This window comes from Erigeron canadensis, chromosome 4, assembly GCF_010389155.1.
Source record: "Erigeron canadensis isolate Cc75 chromosome 4, C_canadensis_v1, whole genome shotgun sequence".
Taxonomy (NCBI): Eukaryota; Viridiplantae; Streptophyta; class Magnoliopsida; order Asterales; family Asteraceae; genus Erigeron; species Erigeron canadensis.
The window spans coordinates 44772349-44782621 of NC_057764.1; the positions used below are offsets into that span (position 1 = coordinate 44772349).

The 10273-nt window shown below is 31.7% G+C and overlaps 1 protein-coding gene across 1 annotated transcript; it reads left to right on the forward strand.

The window, feature by feature from the left end:
- Window positions 1–738: 738 nt before the first annotated feature.
- LOC122595905 (translation machinery-associated protein 22) lies at window positions 739–6018 on the forward strand. The gene is made up of 7 exons (XM_043768384.1): window positions 739–1039; window positions 1128–1205; window positions 2705–2772; window positions 3524–3605; window positions 4886–4953; window positions 5032–5115; window positions 5714–6018. Exons 1-7 carry the CDS (start codon window positions 892–894, stop codon window positions 5768–5770), a joined length of 585 nt encoding a protein of 194 aa, XP_043624319.1. The 5' UTR covers window positions 739–891; the 3' UTR covers window positions 5771–6018.
- Window positions 6019–10273: the final 4255 nt, after the last annotated feature.

Sequence of the window (10273 nt, forward strand, 5' to 3'; positions counted from 1 at the left end):
TGTGCCTAGCAGAAATTAAATTTGGGACCTTAGAATCAAAAAGCCAACTTTTTGCTTGTACATAAAAAAGATTTTTTGGTGTTTGGTTAAACGAATTAATGAAAAAACATAAATAAGACTATTCTTTCTCTTAACAAAGAAAAACCAACTGGGTTGGATCAGTGGTTGGAGCTCATGCCTCTAGAAACAGAGGTCATGGATTCGATCCTCATGCCCAGCAAAACTGGAGGTCCTTTTTTACCTATGGTAGAACCTGGAAGCAACCTCTCTATCTTTGGTAGGGATAAGGCTGTCTACATATCAACCTCCCCCATACACCATAGAAAACCGCATTGGGAGTTACTTTACTTTACTTTTTTTCTCTTAACAAAGAAGCATTCCTTTGGTTATGTTCACTTATTAAAAAACCTAACGGAACAAATACTAACACCAAAAACCTTTTGTTTAATTGGTTAAATTACTTAAATGAAGTGACATAAAACCCCTCAATTTTACTCGTTCACTTCACATATCACCCTAATAAAAGTACTTACGAATTTCAACATTGGATTTAAATTAGAGGAGATTTAAATTAGGCTAAACCGCTAAACTAATCAAAATCATACAAGAAGACATCATCAGGGTATTTGGGCCAAGTAAGGATATCATATCAGCTGGGTTTGTAATTGGGCTAAATCGTCTAGACTGGTGTACCCTGCAGCCCTGCTCTATTTTTGTTTTTTATCCCCCAATCCCAGAATTGAACCAAAAACAAAAAGAAACACTTGTGTATGATTCCTTCATCTTTTCCACTTTCCATTTTTACATCACAAAAACCCTCTTTAAATCACAAATCCCCAACACAGATTATTTCCGAGTTAGCATAACTAATTTTGTTTTAATAATAATTAAATGGCAGAAAAACCCCAAGCAGTTGAGGTATTATATTGTGGTGTTTGCGGGTTACCCGCTGAGTATTGTGAATTCGGACCCGATTTTGAAAAATGCAAACCTTGGTTGATCCAATTTGCTCCCCAGATTTATCCTGATCTTATTAAAGGTAAAAAAAAGGAAAAAGTTTGTGTTTTTCTGACACCCTTTTTGCTGAATTCGAAAACCCTTTTGATTTTTGTTATGAAATGATTTAGATTCCAATGAAAAGGAAGTTGATGGAGTTTCCGCTCAGCTTCAGTCGTCTTCGATATCGGATGTGACTTCCGCTTCTGGTAATGTTGGTTTTGTAGGCATTGTGAATTGTTATTGTTAGTTCATAGCAATATAGCATGCTTGTATAAGTTTTTTGATAAATATTGCCATGTCGTTGACACCCATCCCATTTTCAAATATGATCTTTAGCAAGTTCAAGATATGTGGCCAAAAATAAGACGATCTTAAAGAAAAGTAAAGAAATGTAATGTGTGTTCGTTCGAAAAAACTTTGTTAAAAGATTTTTCTAATTATTATAATAATAGCAAAATTTTGAACTTTTGACCCCCACAAGACTACCGTACCTGATAAAAACCATTACTTTTGCCCCCTTTTGACAAATTTTCCAGCTCCACTCCTGAACATAAGTACTACACGGCTCATGCTTGTAAGTTGTATCTGTTACAATATATATATATATATATATATATACATGCTATGCTTAGTACATATGCTAGTATTCTATATTTTATGCATAGCTTCTAGGTATATAACTGGCCTAGGAATCCAGGATTAGCTAAGGGTGTGTTTAGTTGTTGAAAAACAAGATTTTTTTTATGAAAGAATTTCAAGGAGACCTGTTATATAAAAAGCAAGTTCGAATTTCAACCAAAAAATTCCATAAAATAGAGAAAAATCACTTTTCGGGTTTATAATAATGTTTTTGAAGCCCGCCTATATAGTTATCAACTATTTTCCTTTACTTAATACAAAAAAACTCGTTATGCTTTCCATAGTATCAAAACTTTAAAATGAAGGTGAATAAACGTGTTTACTGAAGTATTAGTGGTTTTCTAGAGATGAAAAGCACCTTTGTAAAATTTTATATTTTGTGTCTTTCACAAAAAGCTTCGTATCTTGGAAGAATGATTAGATATCATACTTATGGCTCCCCAAAAAATTGGCAGAAAGAGAGCATTGATGGAAGTGTCTATATTGTAATATTAAATGAAAATGATAGGGCGTCATGGTTTTGAATTAGAAGAGGGATGGAATACAAAATTGCAGATGTGCCATAAGCCCGTGACACACCTGTTGCAATCCAATAGGTATATGATCAGAACTTAGGACATCTAGGCTACTTTGAGTATGTTCAAACTGCCATCTCTATTTAGTTTTGTGTTTATACATGTGCATATGTAATGTTGTGTTCATACTTATGCTCACCGTATCCCTGCACTTGTATCCTTGCTCATGTTCAGCTGTAACATTTTATCTTTGTCCAAGATTACTATAGAGGATAATTTACGGTGCAAGTTTTCTTTGTTTCCTCTGTTTGACTGATCAAACCCTTAGGGTATGTTTAGATACAAAAAGTTTATCTTTATAGTTTTCCATAATCATGTTTGGAGAAAATGGAAGTTTTTCATGCAATTTTTTCTGGAGAACACACTTAGTTCTCTACTACTAAAGATGTTTTTTAGCTTTTGAATGTTCTATGCAGTTTATGGTATGTAAATAGTGCATTTCTGAAATTAGGCTTTGAGGCTCTCACATCTTTATGTTATTGAATTTGTAGCTGCAGGCTCTTCAGCACCAAAACAAGAACCAGTAAAGAGACTTCCAGGGGGCAAGGTTAAAAAGAAGGTCTGAACAGCAAGTTTTCAATATAGTTTATATACATGCATGACATATATGCAGCGCATCCCCTATATCTATTTTTTGTGCTATATTTCACCATTTCGCCACGAAAGATTGACAATTATAAAACTTGAAGAATTGCTGGTGTATGTTATAGTGGTAATTTTGTTATGGTAGTGCATAACCTGATAGGAATTCATGGATCTGCCATTGTTTGAGGCACCAACTTGCAACCTTGAGTGGCAAAACAAGAGATGTTATTAAGATACTATCATCTTATTTAGGGTTTATGGACAATTCATAGCAGCGTTTTATCTATACCTACTGTTATTTCACTAAGGAGTTGCCTGTTCTTGTTCATGCTTATAGTGCCTGACATGCTAACAATAGATATTAAGGAATCAATGTAGTATAGGTCATTAACCTAAACAGAGAAATTTATGGGTAAACTAAATTACCGTGGACAATATTTTTTCAACTTATATTGCAAGGACAATAGAGGCCTAAATTGGACGATAATGGGTTTTCATGGCGATTGGTAATTGGTATCATCTCTATATATTCTGCAGTTAATTCTATATGAACAATGAAGCTAAATTATAGCGAGTGCCATTTTTATATTGTATACTTTACCTAGTACTCTAGTAGAGAATGATAACCATCTACGAGACTATAACTGTCTGGATCTCCAGGTTGTTGCATATGTAGTTCCTGAAGTTTGTTAACAATGTGAATCGAACTTGGATGTTTTTTTTAGGAGAAACAAGAAGTAATAATTGAGAAGGTAACCCGCAACAAGCGAAAGTCTATCACCACCTTGAAAGGCCTTGATCTTTTTGGTAAGGATAACACCATTTCATCATTGTTATTATATACCAAAATTTTTGTAATTGATAATTAATCATAGAGGTGCCAAGGTGGCAATTTCCATGCATTTATCTAGGAATGGGCTAGTTTGGGTTGCTTTTGATCACAAACAGGTTAAATAAATTTGTACTTATAGGGTAATGGTCAAATAGGTCGAAAGCCTTACTACCTCTAATTTACTCCCTCTTTCTAAATTTTCATTTTCTTGGTTTCCTACACACTTGACCAAACTAGTCCCTTTGAAACTAATGGACGTCACCCCTTCCACATGAACGATACAAAGCTTAGGCATGCTGGTCCTTGGCCCTGAGGAGTTAGGGCTGGTTCTACATGCAAATCAGGTGTGTCCTTGGACCTGATTTAGAAATTATTTAGAAAGCCTATAATGTTTTCCATATTCACATGTTATGTTTATACACGGACACATGTTGTGGTGTATGGATAGATTGAAGTCCTCAATATCAATTTCTTATTGGATTCAGAATGTACTAAATCACAAAGCACTAAATGATGATATTGAATCTGAAACCACTAGATAACAAAATCAACATAAAGATTTTAATAGTTCTCAAAATTCTTGTTTAGTGATACTCCATATTCTCAAAAGTCAAAATTCTAAATTCTGATGGATGAAACAAGTTGTCACAGCCAATTTAATTTTAAAAATGACATGTACAAATATCAAACTTGATGTTATTATTTTACAATTTTATTAATTTACAAATAGACTATTTCATGAATAGAAAAACAAGTTTTTTGCTGACAAATTAATTTCATAGGAGTGTTTTGATAGCTTAATTATTAGTAAAAACTACAGTTTTTTATCCCGTTTATCTAATCATAATATTTGAGTGTTTCATGGATGATTATAAGAAGTCTGATATCCGATATATGGTAAAAGAGTTTGTACAACTCGTAGTCTCATATTACTCATTCATTTTGTCGGCTCTACCAACTCGGACACATGTGGTTTCGTGTCCTAGATCCGTCACTGCTGAGTAGTTCATAGTAACTGTTCAATTGAACCGTTCAGTGTTATGGGGGTGTTTGGGATTGCATATCTTAGAAGTGTTTTAAAAGTCAGTTGAAAATTAGCAGCCCAAAATTAAGAACTTATATTTTTTATGCAAACGTTCAGAAAGTGCTTATTGCATTTTGAAAGTGTAATAAGCTATAAGCACTTAAATATGCAATCTCAAGAACCAAGTCTTTCATTTTTGTATTTTTCTTTAATTTTCATAATGTATTGTAGGTGTCAAACTGAGTGATGCTTCAAAGAAGCTTGGAAAGAAGTTTGCAACTGGTGCTTCTGTTGTTAAGGTACATTTTCAGTGTCAGCACACCTCATAAAATATTGATAATAGAAACTCATGTGGATTATTGGAATTTCATGAACAGGGGCCAACAGAGAAAGATCAAATTGATGTACAAGGAGACATAGCATACGACATTGTGGAGTTCATCACACATACATGGCCTGATGTAATGAACCTCCTATTTTTTTTTTATACCTGAGCTTGATAATTACTTGAGCTGGAACATGGGTTGGTCGGGTAGTGAGTTAAAACGGGTACTTTTTGGTAAACATAATAGACTGCGTCAAGTTGGGTTGGCCCAAAATATCTATTGCTCTTTTTTATAAAAATTTTTTAGTTAGTATTTATGTGATTACAAAGAGTAAATTATTAGATTAGGAATCTAATTTTCCTTCTATAATCTCGTTTTCTGCGCAACTACCTTTTTAATTGAGTTGGTGCTTTTGATCCATTAGAGATAAAAATAAAAGTAACCCAGTTATACCCCCTTCATTTTTCTTGAATGGCAAACCTACACACCCGATACCTACTTTACTTCTTTGTTCCATCTGGATTTAAACCCTCAACCACTTGGCTGAGGGGAACCTTTAGGCTGAAGGCGTGTTGGTAAGTCTACCCATTTATAGGTAAATGAGCTAAAAATTGCTATGTAATTTTAGGTTGAACAAGGGTTTCATAGAGAACTACTTGTAGAAGTGGACGTGCTCCCATCTTTTTAATGGAAATGGAAACTAATATTGTCAAGCTTGTATGCAATATTGTAGGTTCCCGAAACGGCAATTTTCTTTATTGAAGATGGGAAAAAGGTCCCGGCTGTATGATTTTTCGAGTTCGTGTGTGGTATTTTCATTCGGCTATCGGATGTTAAAAGCTCAGATTGTATTCATGATAGAAACTGCTGTTTTTGTTGTTCATAAACCAATGGCTGAATACCCCTTCGAGAATTTTTCAAAGTGAAATCATCAACAGATGTGACAACGAATGCATATGATTTTCTGATTGAGTTGTGATTTATGTATACGATGGTGACTTTTATTTTACCAGAGTCAGGATCATATGATTTTCTAAATACCCCTGTTTGGATGCTCACTTTTAAACTGTTTATTGTGACTTAAATCATCAGATCATATGATTAGTTAGATTAATGTTGTGATAAGTAGATAATTGTATATTCATCTCAGAATAAGGTCTATACAACATTTTCTTGATTCTTTTTCACGTTGATTATTTTTAACGCATATATGCCCAGAGGCTTGAACTAATTCTTGCTATTTCTGGTTACTGTAATGAATTAAAACTCATATTGAAATCCCTTTTTTCAAATGATTGTAGAAATTTTATGCAAATGAAATCTTATTTACTGGATCATAATGTGGTCAATTTGGATACGCACTGCATAGCAAATCGACGACCATATCTACCCTTAGGTAATTATAGATCTTCCGGAGAGCAACAATTGAAGAGGTTGACTTGCATATGGTCAAGTCATGTGGGCTCATAACTTAGAACAATATAATTGTGCTTGTGGAACACGATGTAATAAACATGAATTGAAACACATTTGTATCTTTTTTTAGGACCACAATGTAGAGTGTAGACATATAACATCAAGGGAGACAAAAGAGAGAAAGCGAGTATAATGGTGATTAATATGACATATATCTTCTTCATGGTTCAATCTATTGTATCTTTGACTTTGACCCAAGTATCTGTCTTTTTAGTGCAAGTTGAAGAAAATCTTGGAATTTAATTTTCATAGATATGGTTAGATTTCATGTTACAACTATGATCTAACCAACTAGATTTTGTTTGAATGGCTTCGTTTAATTTGAATTTTGACAATCTGACTGACTATGGTTGAGGCTCTATTTATATACGAGTATAACGTTTTAAAACATGATTTTTGTATCAATGACTGCCTTAAACCTTAAAACGTAGCCCATAACTTAAAGACACGCTTGAGTGGTTGTTAATAAATTTTTTATCAATCACCTTACGTTGTTACATTTGATTATTTGAAGTACAAATACTACTGCATATTTATTATATAATGACACACACACACACATTATAACATTACACATATGATTAGTTTATAAAAAAATAATTTTTTAAAAGTAAAAGCTAATATTAAGCACTCAATAGTCAATATGTCCATATTGGAAATCATGATACTCTATATCATTATTTTTCATTCTTACATCATTTCAAGATGAATTTCATAAATAAAAGTTAAAAAAAATAAAATCAAATGAACATTAAATAGTATCAACAATGAATATTTAATGGTAAACAATAATGAATAACTATGGGTCTTTAAATTGATTTATATTATAAACAAGCAAAGTTTTGTAACTATACAATATACAAAACCTTTAGATATATTATTATGAAGATCTCATAAACGTCTTGCATCTTGATATTGCAAATATATATTGCAAGTGAAGAAAGTTAAAATGTAAAGTCAATCTATTTATTTCCTCGAGGTACAATAAAATAGACATATATTAGCACTGAAAATTAAAGTCTATGCATAATTATGTAATCCAAATCTTCCAAAGACGATCTGATGATGCTAGTAAACCAAGTCATGCCTTTTCTTTTTTATTACGGCGAGTCATGCCATTTTTAGTTTTTAATATTTCTTAACGGCACATCATGCCTTTAATTTAAGATGCCACCGTTTACAAAATAAGGTCGAGTTTTGAAAGTTTAGTAATATAATTAAGTGTTATCGAGCAAAATATTACTCGTATATATTAATTTGATCTAAATGTTGTTACACGAATTAATAATGTTTTCGATGAAATATGGCATCCTTTCCACAACATCTTAATTCTTCTTTTATACGAGTATAATGTATTAGTTATATAGAAACATTGAATCTTGTACTAAGGTATTGTCATTTTCACTTGTTCAACTAGAATTAGATAAATTCGCATTCATATATATATGAGATCCGATCGATCTTTTTGAACCATTAATAGTGACAAGAAATAGTCTTTTATAAAGGAACTTGTTGGATTGCTTGTACATGGAATTCAATGAGAATAAGTAAGCCAAATCTTTCATGATGATTCGTTGGCATCGACACATTGCTAAGTTTAATGTGTGTCATTGTCGCTTTCTTTTATATGATGATATATAAGTATTGTGGAAGATTTCATATTGACGTTTGGAAATATCATACTCATACAGACATATACAATCTATAAAAAAAATCTTGACTGTTTGGATTATTATATCAAACTTAATTAAATGGGCCACTCTTTACCCAACACTCCATAACTATGGGCATAAAAGGAGAAAGACACTTTGCTTAATTGTTCCCCTTTTATATGTATTTATATAGTGAAGTACAATTAAATGAAGATTTCCTCGAGTTATAGATCAATTATATAAGTTGTAAATTTTGTGAGTACAAATATATGTGAGGTTTTTTTTTTTATACCGCGAGTCTGGTTTTAAATACACATTTTCTAAGGGATGCGAGGTTTAGTATTAGCTGGTGATTAAGAGTACAAGGGTTCTTTTGGTTATTCGGTTTTGGCTTTCTTATAAGTCGTTTAACAATCAAGACTTTGTAAGGATATCCTAGTCAGCTAGAAGATCGACTTAATTAAACTTTTATTAACTCTTATAATAATTCTACATTGTTAAATTTGTAAAATATTTGATATATAATTTTTTTTTTTTAACTTGGACTCAGCGGCAAGCCTCCTTATATACCCAACTCCAATTGCAACAAAAACCCATGATGAAAAAACTCATGTCTCCATTCCCGTAAGCATTTTTACTCATACAAGGATTTGAATCTAAGACCTATCCATATTAAGCTTCAATATATATATATATATATATCAATCAATAACCTATTTGATTTATTTGTTTATGCCAATGATGACTTGTCCAACTGGTCAGAGGCATCTCAGGTTTTACCCAAGGTCTTGAGTTCGATTCTTAAGGATGACAAGTCTTGGGGTTTTTTCCTCCGAATATTTGTAACGGTCCATGGTCAACATCTCGTTGTCTAGGATACGTGCAAGGCTTCACCATTTATAAGGTGAGGTTTCCCCTGATGTCGTATACCGACTGAATGTTTGAAAAAAAAAAAAGATTTATTTGTTTCCTTTTTTAATGAACATGAATTTATGTCTTTTTTTTATAACTTAAGTTTTTGTATAGGTATGAATTTATAAAAAAACTATTTTATAGAAAACAAACACCGAAATTTTAGTCATTCTAATATATTATTGGAAAAACAAGTGATATATTACCAATTCGTCGGCTTTTTTATACGAGCACCACTAATATCTCAAATATATATTTTAATTATGATGATGTATAAATTGTTTGTTTTGTATGCAGATACTATATCATATCAAAAAAAAAAAAAAAAAAAATTTTTTTTAAGTTATTCATCTAATAATACTATGTAATCAAGTCAATGCCCAACAAAACTTTAGTAATTTTAATCACATTAAGGTGATAATCATAACAATGATATATCTGAACTTTCAAATCTTAGATTTAGTCAAGGCAAAGATCAATAAAATATTTAAAATACCAAAAAATAAATTAAATAAAAAAGAAGAAAAGAAATAGACTGACCTAGTTGATTATTGATTTTGATGTGAAACATCAACTACTTAGCATTTTTCTTTTTCTGTTAAGATACCATTGTATGTTAAGGTCATGTTTTATCGTTTCATTATCATATCGTTTTTAAGGTCAAGAATATTAAACAATAATTGTGAAAGTAAAATTAAAAATATTCATAGTTGTCAAAAGATTGGTGGAATTGGTAAAGTCTTAGATTTTGAAAAAATTTATAAGGGTTCGAATCTCACTTCCTACATTTATATAAATGGATTATTAGGGATTTTTCGAGACGCATGAGTTTCATCTGCATACTGCTGAATTAGATGTAAATGTGGTGTCTCCAATGCATGCTAACTATTAACTAGTAATTTCCATATCTATGGTGATGAGTTTATGATCGTTTCTATATCTAATAATTTCCTAAGCAATATCTGTTTAACCCATCCGTATCGTATACTTGATGATAAAAAAAAGATCATATATTATACGTTATCATTAAAAAAAATGTGATAAAAGTGACTAATTTGTTAAGGAAAATGATCAATCAACCTAACTCATATGCCTAAAAATCAATTTAAAACCTTAAGAACGTAACATGTGGATTCTACTAATTCTCTTTCCTAATCTTGCCCCCTGATTTTTTCACATGTCAACATTCTATAATTAGGTCGATTATTAGGCCTACAATTTAGGTCGATTTATCAATATTAGTTTGTTAAAGC